The sequence below is a fragment of the Rattus norvegicus genome, chromosome 6, assembly GCF_036323735.1.
Source record: "Rattus norvegicus strain BN/NHsdMcwi chromosome 6, GRCr8, whole genome shotgun sequence".
NCBI classification, from domain to species: Eukaryota; Metazoa; Chordata; class Mammalia; order Rodentia; family Muridae; genus Rattus; species Rattus norvegicus.
In genome coordinates, this window is record NC_086024.1 from 32,539,312 (window position 1) to 32,556,341 (window position 17,030).

At 52.0% G+C, this 17,030-nt stretch overlaps 1 protein-coding gene across 8 annotated transcripts in view; it reads left to right on the forward strand.

Annotated features, from left to right (window-relative positions):
- Nucleotides 1–17,030, forward strand: part of Dnmt3a (DNA methyltransferase 3 alpha) — a 114,363-nt gene that overhangs the window by 31,996 nt on the left and 65,337 nt on the right. For 7 of the 8 annotated variants that reach the window (XM_017594268.3, XM_017594267.3, XM_039112664.1 and 4 more), the window contains 2 exons: nucleotides 2,835–3,067; nucleotides 16,688–16,792. In XM_017594268.3, the coding sequence (XP_017449757.1) occupies nucleotides 3,005–3,067; nucleotides 16,688–16,792 (168 nt within the window). In that variant the 5' untranslated portion in view covers nucleotides 2,835–3,004. Of the gene's footprint in view, nucleotides 1–2,833; nucleotides 3,068–16,687; nucleotides 16,793–17,030 lie in introns of those variants that run through there. The other variant, NM_001003958.1, reaches the window with a different exon arrangement.

The following is a 17,030-nucleotide window of genomic DNA, read 5'->3' on the forward strand; positions in this document are numbered from 1 at the left end:
TCAGGAGTTCAGGAATGAGCATTTGCCCCCTGAAGATCGGTGTGTGTGTGTGTGTGTGTGTGTGTGTGTGTGTGTGTGTGTGTACACCTGCAATGTGTGTACCAGCATCTGTGGAGGTCTGAAGATGTCATCTCCTGGAGCTAGAGTTAAGGCTGTTTTGAGGCAGCTGGTGTGGGTGCTGGGCTAGAAACCAGGGTCCTCTGGAAGAGCAGCAAGCACTCTTAACCACTGAGCCATCTCTCCAGCCCCAAGGATAAGCACTTTTATGCTGTTGTTGTTATAAACATTATTCAGGGTCACGATGGACATGAATTATTGAGGAGAAGATTAAAAAAAAAAACTGCTGGTGGTGATGGCTGGGCTCATGGTGAGGATTTCTGTGGTGCAGCCTTGGACTCAGAGAGAAGGATGCTGTAGGTGCTGTCAGCTGCAGGAGTTTGCTGCTAGTTTGGGACAGTGAGTCCCAGAGCCCACTGCTCCCTGTAGCCAGGTTAGCTTGAAAATGTGGCTATTAAGTTTAGGTGAGGGGTTGGGGATTTAGCTCAGTGGTAGAGCGCTTACCTAGGAAGCGCAAGGCCCTGGGTTCGGTCCCCAGCTCCGAAAAAAAGAACCAAAAAAAAAAAAAAAAAGTTTAGGTGAACAGTGCTTGGCCACTAAATGTGCACTCCCTGGCTGCACACTGATGATGCTGAGGGCTTTTTGAGGTCTCTGGAGAAACACAAAGGGACCTAGGTTGGCCCCAGGACCACTGTTTTCTGTACTGACCTCTCACGAAGCTCAGGTATCAGGGATGTGGGTGGCCTGAGATATTTCCTTCCTTTCCACTCTTTCCTGGGTGTCTGCCCTGGTGGTCGGTGCCCTCTACTGTTCTGCCTTCCCTGACAACTCCCTTCTTTCCCCCTCTGTAGTCAGAGGCTCCTCTCCGTACTCCAGTACAGGTACCCCTGTATCTCTCTGGATTGTGAAGCAGACTGTTCCCAGCTTGCTTTGTGCCTGTTCTGTCCCCACTGTGGGTACTTGATGCCCAGCCTGTGGGCAGGGCTCCTGTTGCCCATGAGGTTCCAACAGCCTGGCAGGTGGGAGCTGGATGACACCTTGGGGGTCTGCTAACCCAGGGGGACCTCATCCACTAGCTGTGAGTCCAGCATTCTGTTTCACTGACTGAGTCTCTGGGCTGTCACCCACTTGTCAAGGTTGTGATGCGCAGTGATTGGTAACATCTATAGCCACAAAGGGGATGCTGGGATTTGTGTGAGGTCACTGGCCAATGGCAGGAGGGAGGCCTCTTGAGGACTGGGTTTTCTTTCGAGGCTGTGGAGTTGGGGATGGGGGTGGAGCTTCCAAGAGCACTCAGGCCCTCAGAGTTCAGTCATGAGACCTGGCTCACTCCTTACACATGTCCCAAATGTTTGAACCTTAGCCTTAGCAATAAACTAGGGAAGCACTTGGAGCTTGCCAAATGAGATATGGTGTCACTACGCAGAGCCACTCTCTTTGTTGACAGCCACTCTCTCCAGGATTTGGACAGCCAACCTTGAACCCAGTGCCCAGACAAGCTAAATGTTGTAGGGAGTAAGGTGTCTCCTTCCTGGAGCTGCCCTAGACAGAGTACAGCCCTTGGGCATAGCCTCTCCAGCAGTGCTTGGTTTTTAACTTCTAAGTCCCTTTCTCCTGGCTCTGCAATGTCCCCTCCCAGCTCCAGCTTCTTCCCATCGCTGCCAGTGCAGAGACCGAACTGGGGCACCCACCTCCCAGGCTATCACATCTCTGGGGAAGGGACCCGGCCCGTGGGAAACCCAAGCTCGGGCAGTCTCCCGTTCCTGGTTTTCCAGGGAGCCCTGGCAGAGGGGGCTGGGAAGAAAGGCTCAACAGGGAGGGGAGCTGGGAAGCAGAACAGGGAACTGGAAGGGGAAGGGTGTGGGTGGGCTTGGATCCAGCCTACCTCCTACTCTCCCACTCCTGCCAATCCCCTCCCCGGCAGGCACACACTCAAGGCAGGGACTTGGCGCTGTCTCTGGGAGGGGGTCGGGGTGGGGGAGCAGGAACCGTTGTGTGTCTCCGGGAGTGAAGGGGGTTGATTTGTGGCAGTAACACACCCACCCTGAGCTGTGGCCTGAGGCTCAAGCTTTGTTATTTCACTGGCTTGCGGCCCACACCTGGAGGAGGGAGGAAGAAAAACCCCTAAAATACAGCTGTGTAGAGCTCAAGCCCACCGGTTCTGACAGCAAATGGGGCCGCGAGAGGAGCTTGGAGAGGGCGGCTTGCGTGCCTGTTCCGCTCACCCCTAGGCACCCAAAGAGTGCAGCAAACCCAGCATCCCAGAACAGCCTGGGTTCAGGCCTCCGCTTTGTCAGTGAGGTGCCGGTCCTGGGCAGGCTGAGCAAAATGACATTCATTTCACTACATCCTGTGGCTGCTGCTCACTTCCTCCTCCACTCGAGGAGCAGCAGTGTGGGGGTGGGGGGGTCGGGTGAGGACAGATTAGAAGGAAAATGTAGCTGGGCTGGGGGCCTCTGGTGGTGGCTGGGGTTTCCCAGGGACTGGCTGGGGTGGGAGGGAGGGTTTCGGAAGTGTTCAGAGGGAAGAAAAGCTGAGAGGGGAGGAGCAGTAGGCCTCTGAAAGTCCCAACAGTGGGACACGCTACACCTTCGAGTTTCTGAAAGGGACTGTCACAGCCTCCGGGCTCTTAGAGGAGGTAGAGGCTGCCTCAGTTTCTCACACTTTGAGGTGTTGGTGAGACTGGGAGAAGAGAGGTCAGAGGCCAGGCTGGCCCTGGGCTGGAGGCTAATCCTGGGAGTGTCTGTGCCCTGCTGACCAAATTCTCTTCCCCGCAGGCAGAGCCACCCAGCGCTGAGGCATCACTTTCCGAGGGCTTGACATCAGGACCTATGTTTAAGTTTTAGCTCTTGCTCACAAAGACCACGATAATACCTTCTCTGAAGCCCTCGCAGTCCCACAGCGCCCTCGAAGCCCCAGCCTGCCTCCTACTGCCCAGCTGCCCGCAATGCCCTCCAGCGGCCCCGGGGACACCAGCATCTCCTCTCTGGAGCGGGAGGATGATCGAAAGGTGAGCAACCCTCTTGGTTCTTTAGGGCACCCTGTGGCTGGTGCCCAGGAAAGGAAAGGGTCCTGTCCCCACATAGTGACAGCTTAGGGATGCTGACCTGCTGTGGTGATGGGTCATGGGGTCACATATACTGATTATTTCTGCCAAATAGGTGCTGGGACACTGAAGCTTAGAGAGGGTAAATTCTAAGCTGAGGCACCAATCTGAACCCAGGCATTCTGGTTGCACCACCATACCTATAACCACTGTGGTCTCTGAGGCTTAACTTTAAGGATCCACAGGCCCAAACTATAGGTCTGTGCAGCTTTGAGGGGTCATCCTTGCAGGGAAGGGGGTGTCCAAACACCTGCATTTCTTTCTGGATCTGCACTATACTAGCTGTAAGACCTCCGGCATCACTGTGCCCCTGTTAGAGCCCCCCCCCCCCGCCCCGTATTTAGTCGCTTTCTGGGGGCACTGTAGACATGAGGTGATCAGCCCACACAGATATTCTAGCCTGTGGCTTTGCTCAGATGCTCAGGAGCAAGTGACGTCATCGACCTTTGGAGATAATGATGTCCCACCCACCAAGGCTGCAAGTGGGAGTCACTGGGTAACCTTTGATGTGGCTCCGGCATGGAACTAGTGACTTCTGTGTTTTCAGAGTCCCGTGAGAGGTGACCTCATCACCCTACTGCTGAACTCTAGGTTGGGATCAAGTCAGTCAAAAGGGATTTCATCAGATGGGTGGGAATCCCTCTGAAGGGGCCACAAAAAGTTGCCTTGGAGCTGTGGCCACTAACTGGACTCTGCGGCCCCTCTGTCAGTCTGTCAGCCTTACTGTCCTGCTTCTCTGGGGCTCTGGGAGAGGTGTGTGAGGTTTGTTCTGACAGGGTTGTCCACACAGGCCAGGGCCAGCGGCTGGGGGCTGTCACATTCACACTCAGCCCTTTTCTGCCTTGTTCATCCTTAGAGTGTATTTCTGTGTTCTCTCTATTATCCACCCATTGCTCCTGTTGTCTTGATGGCAACCCTTGAAACAACTGAGGTGCAACAAATGGCCAGGTTTACAGAAGGGGATGCTGAGCTCAGTCATCGGTGAGCCCAGATGGGATCCGCTCTCTTGCCTCCTGGATCTTACCTTACCATAACCACCCATAGCCCTGATGTAGACAAGGACCCTACCCCCAGTATACACACATATACATAGGTGTGCACACAAAAGGTCCGGGGGCCCAGCCTACAACCCTGCACAGTGCCGTGTGTGTGCATGTGTGGTCATATGTACTGACATATGTACTGACAAGATGGGAATCACTGTGACAGGGACCCTTGGAAGTTCTTAGTTCCGCAGCTCCTCCCCTTTAGACATGGTCTCATGCAGTCCAAACTGGTCTTAGATGCTCGGTGTAATAAAGGATGACCTTGAAGTTCTGTTCCTGCTCTCCACTTCCTGGCTTGTGCCACCCTGGCTGGTTTATACAGTGTTCAAACCCAGCCTAGTGTGTGCAAGACAAAGACTCTACTCCTGGGGCTACATCCCTAGCCTCTAGCCTCTCCTTTGTGATCTCACGGGAAACGACTAGACAATCTAAGTTCCCTGTGGGCCTTCTGAACTCCTCTTGCTCTCTACTCAAGGAGTGCACAGTCCCTGGCCATAATGGTGGCGATACCTACAGTCTCCTGAGCACTGCAGTGGCAGTGGTGGTGAAGCTAATTCCCTCCTTTCCTTGGGCCTGGCTTTCTCTCTCTGCTCGGCTGGGTAACCTCTTCTGCTCCATGTTCTATGGATGCTGATAGACCTTCACATACTCCAGACAGCCCCACAGCTGGGACAGACTCCTGTCATCAGACTGTGAACCCCAGCTTGCACAGCAGCGAGTCACGAGCTCCCTGTGCCATGATAGCTCACTCCAAAGCAGAGGAAGAAACGCTGAACAAGAAGTCAGAAGTCCCAGGCCCCAACGCTGGGGATGCCACCTTCGGGAGATGCGACTGCAGGCCATCTGGGCTGTGTTTGCTCAGCTGGAAAAGTGGGGATAGTAACTCTAGCTTTGCCCGTCTTACAGGGTGCCTGTGGAAGTCAGATGAGGTCACGGGCAGGGAAGTGCCCTGCAGACAGCAAAGTCTGGTCCAATTATGAGGGATTACGAATGCTATTATTATCTACCCATAGTAACTGCTCTGGCTCTGGTGGCAACAAACACACGCCCAGCCCTAGATCCTGGGGCTGATAGAGTGAGCATATTCACATTCTGGCAGGGGCCATTATGCCAAAAGATGACAGCAATCTGGAGAGACAAAGGCTAGAGCTGGGCCTCCTTTCAAACCACCTACACCCACAGCACACATCCTGGTTCACCTGGCACCCATGGGCTGGCTCCAGCAGAGCCACCTGGTAAAGGCAGGTAGAGACACTGACAGTTGTCATAAGGGTCCTTAAAAGCCAGCCTGGGACAGGGACATTGTGTAGTTGTATAAGGGCGACATGGACTTGCTCTACAGCCCAAGAGTCTACAGAGCCAACACAGACACCTGGCACAATAGAACCATCTGCTGCGCCTGAGGGGAGGGGTGAGGCTCCCGCTGGCCCTTTCCATTTAGCAGCCCCACCTGCCTATCTAGCCTTCTACCTGCAGCCTCCAGATACCATCTATGCCCTTCCTGGATTTTCAGGCCTTTGCTTTTGCCTTACTTCTCCTGCTAGCTACTCCCTTGCTCAGTTCCCTCTCTGGGAAAGCCCTGGCTGTAGTCTCTTAGATTACAGTTTGCAGACCAATCATTCTCAGCCGTGACTCCCAATACATCCATTTCAGCATCACTGCAAACATAAGGGAGTTGCAAGGTGCAAGCCCCTGCTGGTCCTACAGAGTTGAGAGCTCTGGAGTTAGGACCCTGGGAGTCTTGTCACTCATGGCCCAGGAGTGACATCCCTCTCTTAGTGATTCCCAGGGTCTGCAGTGGCTTGAAGTAGGAGGAATGCCATGGATGGGAGCCAAACGCATCACCCCCACCAGGGAGCCCAGGGCCAGGCAGATGGGGTGCAGAGTGGGGTGACAGACAAAAGGGCTGTGCTTGTCTCTGAGAATACACAGGGATTTGTGGAAGTGAACTCCCTCCCTGCACCCTGCCATCAATGAGCTGGGGAGCAGCTGTTGCTTGTGGAAGCCGAGAGCAGAGGGCTGGTGTGGGGAGACGAGGAGGGCTATCCCTGTGACCGGGCTATCTCTGTGACTGGGCTATGTCCAACCGAGACCTCCATGCTTCCCTTTTCTCTGGCTTCAGAAACCTTGTGGCCGAGATGCGCTGAGCATTGCTTGAGACACACTAGATGAGTTATGTTAATTCTTACCATTGCCCCAGAAGGCACTGATATTTTCACGAGTCTCTCTTGGTAGGGACTGAATTGAAGCTTGGAGATGCTAAGTCACAGGTCTCCCGGTTTGCTGTTCAGGGTCCTGCGAGGTGGAGTGGAGTGAGCAGCGGCTTCCAGATGTGCTGCTCTGCAGTGTTGCGTGGGCTCCTCCTCTCTGAGGTCAAGGGTGTTTATTTAGAGTCTGCATAGCTCTTTTTTTTTTTTTTTTTTTTTTGGTTCTGTTTTTCGGAGCTGGGGACCGAACCCAGGGCCTTGTGCTTCCTAGGCAAGCGCTCTACCACTGAGCCAAATCCCCAACCTGCGTAGCTCTTCATGTGTGGATGTGAAGGCCCATCCAGAGAGAGAGAGAGAGAGAGAGAGCGCGCACTTTCCTTCATTGGAGACATTGCTGTGAGCATCCAACTGCTCCCCCTCCCCCACTCTTTGGAGATACTGTTCCTTTCCTCCCTCACTCCATCCCTGTATTTTGTCAGACTCCCTTACCTCTCTGAGGGCCTCACACACAGCTCAGTTCCATAAGTCTGCAGGATGAAATGGATGGTCCTGGAGGACTCCTGAACAACAGGGGTGGGAACTACGAGATGGTGAGGCCATGCCACAGTCACTCAGGCAGGTGGCCCCTTCTGCCTTTCCTGGTGTGGGGTAGAGGAGGCTGCAGGGGTGCAGATTTGTGCTGGAGAGCTCAAAGTATGTGTGTGTGTGTGCGTGCATGTGCATGTGTGTACATGTGCTCGTGGGGCAAAGGCTCAGGCTCTTTCTTCCCTCCTCCAAGTGCAGCCCAGAGACCTGGCAAGTGCAGGTTTCCCTTGGCACTGACTCTTCCTCTGTGTGACATACAGCTCAAGGGCATCCTTGGTGAGGTCCTTGCCAGCTCCACAGGTCTGCAGGAGTGCAGTGTTGTATGTAGGGGCTCTGCTGTGTGTGTGTGTGTGTGTGTGTGTGTGTGTGTGTGTGTGTGTGTGTGTGTGAGCATGTGTGCTACGTGTTTCTGGGTGCCTGCGGAGACTAGAGGTTTGGACCCCCTGGAACTGGAGTTGTAGCCCATTGTGAGTTGCCTGCTGTGGGTGCTGGGAATAGAACTCAGGCCCTCTGAAAGAGCCGATACACACTTTTTTTTTCTTTTTTCTTTTTTTTCGGAGCTGGGGACCGAACCCAGGGCCTTGCGCTTGCTAGGCAAGTGCTCTACCACTGAGTTAAATCCCCAACCCCCGGATACACACTTTTAACCACCTAGCCACCTCTCAAATAGAGAAAAACTGATTTTTTTTCTTTCCACATCATGATGACATGTACATCTCTACCTAATGGAGTAACTGAATGCTTGGCACTGGGGTAGGCTTGTGATGTACATGGCCCACTAGAGCTGACCAGAGCCCAGGATTGTCTTATATTGTCTAAACTTCTCTAAAGTTAGGTGCTATGACCCGGCAAGTGTGCTCTCAGCAAGGCCTCAGGTGTGGTCAGCCAGGCCCTAGATACAGACCTGGATTTGCATCGGGGCTTCCTGCATGACTCAGCCGCAGAGCCAGCACCCTGCCTGCCTGCCTGCCTGCCTGCCTGCCTGCCTGCCTGCCTGCCTGCCTGCCTGCCTCTCTCTGGGCTGTGAGGGAAGGGAGCCATGATGGGGGTGTGTGGAGTATGGCCTCTATGAGCCCAGCATAGAAAGGAAGTTCCTTTCTCCCTGTCTGCAGGCACAAAATGCCTGAGGCCTCTTCATTCATGGAACAGAAGGGAAGCCATGGCAAGTGAAGACCGGGAGAGCTGCTGCCTGCTGTGGTTAGCTCCAGGAGTCTGAGCAGGGACCACAGGCTTACAGTCGCATTGGTCCTTCAAGTCTTAAATGATAAGGGGAGGTCTGGAACCCAACCCTGTTAGGGAAGCAGGTCCCCTAGGGTAAGTGTGGGGAAGACTGGAGTCAGCCATGTAGAAGGACATGGAGAACTGGCCTTCACAGGTATCCCCTCTGGCCTGGGCCCAGAAGGCCTGGCTGTGCCTGTTGCTTCCTTTGTAGAGCCACAGGACAGTTAAGGTGTCAGCCACCAGCATTTTACTTCGCTGTAGGTAGGGTATGGCAAGTTAGCCAGGCCTCTCCTTTACCCAGCAGTCACTGCTACTGTTCATAGTCACCTGGGAAGCACCTGCTGCTTTTGTCCCCATCCCACAGGTGGGGAGCCAGGAGAAGCCAGGGAACCTGGCAAAGGCCAGGTGGCTGCAAAGTTCTTTCATCTAGACTAGCTGCTTCTGTACATCGGGGGCAGGGGGGTGCATCCAGACATGGTAGGCTACGGAAGGAGCAGGCATGAATGTGCTTGGTGTCCATGGGGCTGGCTGCAAGCAGAACAGTGGGTATTTTACTTGGGAGCTCAAGACCGAGTTTCATTTGTATTCAGTGCACAGTAGGTATTCAGTGGCTAATTTCAGTGTTGCCTGGCCTAAGGGTGGAGGATGAGATCCAGCCTTCTGTGTGTTTGTTCCAGAAACAGCTGAAGTGAGTAGTTTGTAGGGGCAGGATGGAGGAGGTCCTGGCGGGCAAACTACTTCTTTTTTTGTTTAGTTTTTAGTTTTGTTTTTCTAGACAGGTTTTTCTCTGTGTAGCCCTGGCTGTCCTGGAACTGGCTTTGTAGACCATGCTGGCCTTGAACTCAGAGATCTACCTGCCTCTGCCTCCCCAGTCCTGGGATTAATGATGTGTGCCACCTCTGTCCCGTGCTGTGGAACAAGAACCACCTGCATAGGGGGATGAGGCATGTCGCATGTGAGCGTGTGCATGTAAGAGCTGTGCGTGTTTTGTGCAGGTCTGTGATGCCCTGCTGGGGCTCCTGTAGCAGGGTGCTCAGGCAGCCCAGGACAGGGCTTTGCCTCCTGCAGAAGACAATTCTTTCATCAAATTCCACGGCCACAGACAGTTCCTGGGAGGTCAGCCAGCTGGCAAAGGCTGTGCATGCTTATTGTCCTGGGAGGCCTAGGCAAGTAGCTGGCTAGATCTGGCAAGTTCATCCCCTTGACTGAAAAACCAACTTGAGGCATCTGCTCAGCAGATTCTGGGTCAGTGGCTTCTGCTCTAAGCACTAACGGGAGCTTGGATGTCTCTCTGGAAAAGGGCTTCAGGCGAAATATCTCTTTTGGGGGACAAGGAATGATGTCTGGAGCTAGAGAGGCAAGCGCGAGTGTTTGCATGCCAGTGAACGGGAGGTGTGCTGTCAGTGTGCACTGTGTGTGTTTTCACCGTGTGCGCATAGAGCATGGCATAGGCGGATAGGCGGATAGAGAGGCAGGCTACATTCGAAAGACCCACAGGCTGGAAACTGAAGATGGGAGCTGTTGGTTCTGAAGGCTTCCTCTCCTGCCTCTGCCTTCTACAAATCTCATAATCTCTCTGAGCTTTGGTTTGCCACCGGTGGATGGGAGAACATGACACCCACTGTGACTTCTGCCAATCGTAAAAATAAAATGCAGTAGAGCCGGGCATGGCAGCGCAGGCCCGTAATCCCGGTGCTCGGGAGGTATCAAGAGGATCAAGGCAGTCTCAGCTACCTATCCAGTTCCAGGCCGGCTCCAGCACATGGGAGCCTGTTTCAAAACCCAACGACAAGAAAGACTATATGGAAATGCTTGGTTGATTTCGCTGTGTTGTACAAATGCGAGCGATTATTGTTGGCATAGCCCAGCTTGTCAGAAGGCAAAGATGTGTGCAGCTTAAAATATTCCATCCAGTGAGCTGTGCTGAAATGTAGGTCAAGTCATAGCCTCAGAATTTTAGAGAGAGGCTGGTGGGAACCACCTAATCTAACAGGCCACCCTAGCTGAAGGGTCCCCAAAGCTGTAAAGACTTCCAGAAAAGGACAGTGACAATTAACGTTTAAGGGATGAATGATCTATTTAGGTTGGGTGTTGAGGATCCTGAACTCATGGACATTCTGAGTTACACAGTGAGGGCCTCCCTCAACACACAAACGGGAAACCAAACAGGTCTGATGGCTCCTGCCTATTAGCAGCCCCTGAGGGGAAGTCAGGAGGACTGCTGTACGTTTGAGGGCCGCTTACGCTGCACAATGAGTTTTAGACCCGACTGGGCTAAGCCCATGTTTAAACCCTGTTTGTAACTGTGGAGACATCTATGTGATTCTGTGCCCTGTGCACTGTATATTGCACAGGTTTGCATGTGTGTCTCCTTTGTGCATGTGGACCCTCTTCTTCACTGAGTATCTGCTATGTGACAGTCACTCCTCTAAGGGTTGTCCAGTGTGTCTTGTGCTGTCTGTCAGGTTAGGCTTTTTCTCTCTCTCTGATGTTGTTGGTTTTTAGAACAGAAACTCAAGTACTCTAGGCTGGCCTAGAACTTCTGATCCTCCTGCCTCCACCTCTCAAGAAGTCCCTACTGGCTAAGCACGTTAGTGCAAGCCATAATCCTAGCACTGGAGGCAGGAGGATTACAAGTCTGAGGTCAGCCTGAAATTCCTGGGGAGGCTCTGCCTCCAAAACCAAACACAACAGCTCTGGTTACTCGATTCAAGGAGCTCATAGCATTACAGGGGCAGGCGGCTCTCAGGACCTATTCATTCCGTCTGGGTAGGGGAAGCAAGCCCAGGAAGCCTTCAGGGAAGATGGTCTAGGCAGAAGGAATAGCTATGCTTAGATGCCTGAGGAAGCAGCTGCTTTTGCACCTGCTGCCTATGTTGGGGCCCTGGGATGGAAAAGAGACACAGGCAGTTCAGCAAGAGCCCAGGGACCTTTGCAAGGACTAGGAGCTGGGCTTGATCCTGCAGGCCCCTGGAGTCCCCCTCAGAGAGGGTTAAAGCTCTGTAGAATGACATAATCCACCTTGCAATTTGGAAAAGTCGGCTGCCCCAGCATCCGCATAGCTCACCATAGCAACGGGCAGCAGCCAGATGTTGGGATCTGTCTGCTTGTGAGTGATGGCTGCACATGGAGGGGAAAGAGCTGGGATTTGCTGGAGGCCAGGAGGGGGCCTCTGCTGGCGGGCTGGGAATGCTGGCCTGTGTGAAACATTCTAGTCAGGCTGTATGGAGGCAGGAGGAAGTAAGCCGGTCCCCAGTGACTGTCACGTGCCCGTGTCCCTCTATCGCCTTACTTATTTCTCATGCTACAGCTGTGAAGCAAGCATGATTTCCATTCTGTGATAAGGAAAGAGGCTGCAGAGACCTAAGGTTGAGGTGGCTGGTAAAGGGCACAGTGTACGTCCCCGTTCAGCCCAGCCCTGCTCTTTGCAAACCCCTTGTCTATAATTTCACCCACCCCCACCCCCGCTACAGTTCTTGAAGGGGCTAATTGAGACTCCCACCCTGACAGATGAGCAGACCAGCCTGGGCTCAAATCTGTTCCCACTAAATGTGCTGCTCTTTCCAACTGCTCAGGTTACTAGAGCTCGGGTTCTTGCATTTCAATATGAGAGACACCCCTTCCTTTGGTGCTGCTTGCAGATTTGAGAAGCGTAGCCCACATTCCTTTGCTTAACCTGTCAGCACTGACACTGCATAAAACAGGCCTCTGACAGATGCTCTGATAGACCTTCCTGGGGTCACCGAGGGCAGCAGGCCATCTGCCCACCCACTCAGTGTGTCAGCCCCCCCTGCCCGGTGGTAGGAACCACAGGCGGGCTCGGCGGAAAGCACACCCTCCATTTTAGAATGCCGTGTTGCTAACTTGCTTTCTGCAAAGGTGGCTCCTTCTTCCTAGGCTGGGTTAGCCTGAATCGAACCCAGCAGGAGCAAACATGTGCTGACTGTATGTAGCGTGCCTGGACAGTTTGTATGGGGTAAAACATATGAGCAGCACATGGAGGGACCACATGGCATAGGGTTTACTGTTAAAGACCCTAGAGGCCTTTCCCACGAAGTCATGAGAACAGAGGTTTGTCTGTTACCAGAAGGTCAAGTGTCTTCAGTTTGGCTTGATTTCTGTTTTTTGTTTTGTTTTGTTTTGTTTTTGTAACAGCTGAAGATGGTTTTTGAACACTCCATATAGCCAAGGCTAACCGTAACACATGATCGTCCACATCTACCTCCCAAGTGCTGGCGTTGCAGGCATAGATCGCCACACCTGGTGTAGGCAGCGCTCAGAATCCAGGCCTCGGTTTCAAGCACACTAGCCAAGCAATCTACCAATCTAGCCCAAATGGCTTTGGTTTTTGGTCATTGCTGTATGGTGGCCTTTTTTTTTTTCTTTTTTCCTGATTAATGACCTAGACTGGCCTTCACTCTTTGTTTTTTTGTTTTTGTTTTTTTTCAGACAAAATCTAGAAAGTCAAACAAATCCCAAACACTGTAATAAATGTAGTTTGCTAAAGAAATACTAGTTCAAACCCCAGAATTTCTGGGCAGTGGTAGCTCTAGGATCCACCTAGGCTCTGAGGGAGAAACAGTGAACAGAGCAGACAACAGACCTGGTATTTGTTCACTTTAGAAACCAAAGGCAGGCAGCTGTGTTCTTACCCTATCCTGTGACTGAGGAAGCTGAGCTCAGGGTGGGAGGATCCATGATGCAGACCCAGGAGCTGCAGACCTGCTTTAGTCGCCTCTATGACCTCACCCTTCCCCTGATATTTCCTAGAAAAACAGTCACAAACTGTGGTAGTACCAAACCAAAAGCGATGTCCTGCTCCCGAAGTTGTCATACCAAAGTAACCCACACACTCTGAGCTGTGTGTCAGATTTGATCTGCGTGTCCCCACTAGTTTCTTGAAGAGGTGTCCTTAGGACCTTGGGACACAACTCAACAGAACAACAACTGGACAGAACCAACAGCCTGGCTTCTCGTTCACGTGTGTCCTTGGGCTACCTGTGGCAGGGCCCCTTCTGCTGCCTGTCTTCCTGGAGCCTTCTAGCCTCACCTCTTTGTCAGCCTCTCCTAAAAGGAACAGCCAGAGGTCAGTGGTCCTGGAGGCAACCTCTCGCTCCACACTGGAGCCTCTGCTTGCTGGCTCCCTCTGGAGACCATTTATGGCTGGACCCTTACATGGTCCCTTCCAGTGCCTCTCCAACCCCTTGCCATGCCTCATGTCCTTGTGCCTTGCCCAGTGGCAGTGCCCTCCAAAGCCAGACCTCCTTGACATCATCTTATCGGGTCTCCTGCCTGCTAGCTTTTCCTTCCTTCTACAGTGCACTGGAGACCTCTTCTGTCTGTCTATTCTGTCTCCTTTGTAAGCTGGACAGTCCCCGCTGGACAGTCCCCGCCAGTAGGTGCTGAGGTATGCCTGTCTGTCACCTCCACTCCTCTCTCCAGAGGCCTGTTAGGACTTGAGCTGTGATTGTCTGCTTCCTAGACATTCCATGAGTAGATGGACGGATGGGCAGACAGACAGATGGGTCAGCATTGCTATCACCGTGTGTGAGATGCCCGTGATTGGTCACTGTAGGTCTTGATTACATGCCCTCCCAATACCTGAAAATGGATGTGGTGAACCACACACTATTTTGAAATCACAGAAAATGAAAGTTGAGTGGGATGTGGAGGACCATTGCGAATCTCCAGGAAGCATGGGCGCCCTTGCCTTCTCTGTCCATGGTACCAGTGTCTCTGTGGCTTGGCTTCTGCAGTGAGATCTGCAATGCCATTTTCAGCAGCTAATTTCAGGTAGGGCTTGGGGAGCAGCCTGCTGCCCTTGGTCAAGGGCTCTCTCCCCTTCCCCAACATTGTTTCTACCAGTGGTTAGTCATGTTGGAGCCTGCTGAGTCAAAAGGGGCTTGTGGGTGGTTTGTGGCCAAGCTGGAGCAGTGAGGCAGGACTTTCTAGGTACGCAACTCTGCCCCAGAAGATAAGCCCAGAGGTCTCAGCCCTGAGAAGGTTTTGATGAGTAGGAGCAAAGCAAACAGAATTTAGTGAGAAGGATCAAGAGGTGTCATGGTCTCCAAGACACATCTGTGGCGTGGTGACATCAGTGCCAGGGCCACATGGACCAGACTCTGGGACAGGGGTGTTTACAGCCTGAATGAAATTCCTACTTTCTGCACAGAGACAAGTATTGCATGCATTTTAAACAATGTCACTAAATTGATCATTTTATGATATTTTGTTTTCAATAAAAATCATTAAATAGGGCTGGAGAGATGGCTCAGTGGTTAAGAGCACTGACTGCTCTTCCAGAGGTCCTGAGTTCAAATCCCAGCAACCACATGGTGGCTCACAACCATCTGCAATGGAATCTGATGTCCTCTTCTGATGTGTCTGAAGACAGCTACAGTGTGCTCATATACATAAAATAAATAAATGAATTTTAAAAAAATCATTAAATAGCTTGCTGGTCGAGTGTCTATAACCATGCGAGCTTTTTTTCCCCTTTCATAGAAATAAATCAACTGTGGTCTGGGCATATGGCTCAGTGGTAGAGCCCTTATGTAGCAAATATGAATCCCTGGGTTCAGTCCCTAGCATCCAAACCAAACACACCCAGAGCCTCGTGTTATGATCTTTTGTTCCTTCATTCATTTGTTTGCTTTTTGTTTTTCAAGACAAGGTTTCTCTCAAGGCAGGGTTTCTTTGCATGGTCCTGGCTGTTCTGGAACTCTCTCTGTAGACCAGGCTAGCCTGGAACTCAGAGATCTGCCTGCCTCTGCCTCCTGAGTCCTGGGCTAACAGGCATGTGCCACCACTGCCTGGCCATGTTATGATCTTATAACTAGGAAACTATGGGAGTTGGAGAGATGGCTCGGTGGGTAAAGTGTTTGCTGCTTAAGCCAGATCCCCAGCACCCACATAAACCCTGGGATGTGGCACTCACCTATAACCTCAGTGCTGGGGAGATAGACAGGAAGACCCATGATGCTTAGCAGTCAGACCAGTGGGAAGACCCTGCAAGGGTTAGGGTTGGTGATGTAGTTCAGTGGGTGAAGTCACTTAGCACAAAGCCTGACCACCTGAGTTCAACTCCCAATACCCCACGGTAGAGAGAATGAACTCCTGAGAGTTCTCTGTCTGTCACGTGTCTACTTGTGCTGCATGTGTGTACACACACTTACACATAATGTATGTAATAATTCTCGAGGACATTATTTTTTATTTGTTTGTTTTTGTTTTTCTGAGACAAAGTTTCTCTGAAAAAAAGTAGCCCTGGCTATCCTGAAACTTGATTGTGGCCAAGATGGCCTCAAATTCAGAGATCCACTTGTTTCTGCCTCTCGAGTACTGGGACTAAAGGCGTGGCTTATAGAAATTATATTTTTTTAAAGGTGGAGAGCAGCTGAGGAAGACACCCGAGACTGGCTCCACCCCCACATGTCCACATACACGCACTCTTTGTGTGGTTACAGCCAGCTGTGGTGGCACATGCACACTCAGAGATGGAGACAGTAGCTCAAGGTTGGCTACCTCGGGAGTTTGAGCCTAGTCGGAGCCAGATGCGATCCTGTCTTAGAAGACGGGCAGTGGAGGCAGAGGCAGTGGATCTCCAAGTTTGAGGTCAGCCTGGTCTACAGAGTGAGTTCCAGGACAGCCAGGGCTACACAGAGAAACCTGTCTCAGAAAAAAAGAGAAAAAGAAAAGAAACAAACAAAAAACCCGCAATAATAATCATCATCATCATCATCATCATCATCATCATCGTATAGTTTTTTTAAAAAAGAAGTTGTACACTGGACATATACTTTTTTAAAAAAGATTTATTTATTTCATGTATGTGAGTACACTGTAGCTGTCTTCAGACACCAGAAGAGGGTATCAGATCTCTTTACAGATGGTTGTGAGCCACCATGTGGGTGCTGGGATTTGAACTCAGGACCTTTGGAAGAGCAGTCAGTGCTCTTAATCACTAAGCCATCTCGTCAGCCCCAGGACATATACTTTTAATCCTGGAACTCAGGAGGCAGAAGCAGATGGTCTCTTTTGAGGCCTAGTCTACATAGTGAGTTCAAGGCCAGCTAGAGTTATATAGTGAGACCCTATCTTTAAAAAAAAAAAAAAGTCAAAACACACAGAGCAGTCATCAGAAGGAGTAACACCCACTGGAGGTCCCTGGGGTCCCTCTATGGTTTGACTACCCAACTATTTTATTTGGCCAGTGCCTGGGACGGAACCTAAGGAGTTGTGCACGGTAGGCAAACATTCTGCCACGGAAGCTGCACCCCAGCCTCCCTCTGGAGGTCCTGGGATGGGGTCAACCTTACCATACAGGAGGGTTGGAGACAGCATGGCACAGTGCTGGAGATGGGAATGTTGTGGAGACAGCTCAGGAGGCCAGTGCCAGTCCGGATAGCCTGAACACAGTGAGTCTTGGGTCAGCTCTGCCTTACAGGGTGTGTCTGTGTCCACAGGAAGGAGAGGAACAGGAGGAGAACCGTGGTAAGGAAGAGCGTCAGGAGCCCAGCGCCACGGCCCGGAAAGTGGGGAGGCCTGGCCGGAAGCGCAAGCACCCACCGGTGAGTGTCCTCTCTCATGTGACCATGCCTGTGCTATGGACAGCAGCATCGACAATGCAAGGCCTTGGGGACATTAAGGCCAGCTGTGGGGTTTTGTTACTCCTTCCGTTCTTTGAACCTGTCTGTCCTTCCCCTATTTTCTCCAGTTTTGAACTAGAGGCCAGGGACCTTGTCTGTGGGTGTAGGAGCTGAGATTTTAACCAGGCTCTGACCCCTGGCTTCCCATGGAAGGGTACCA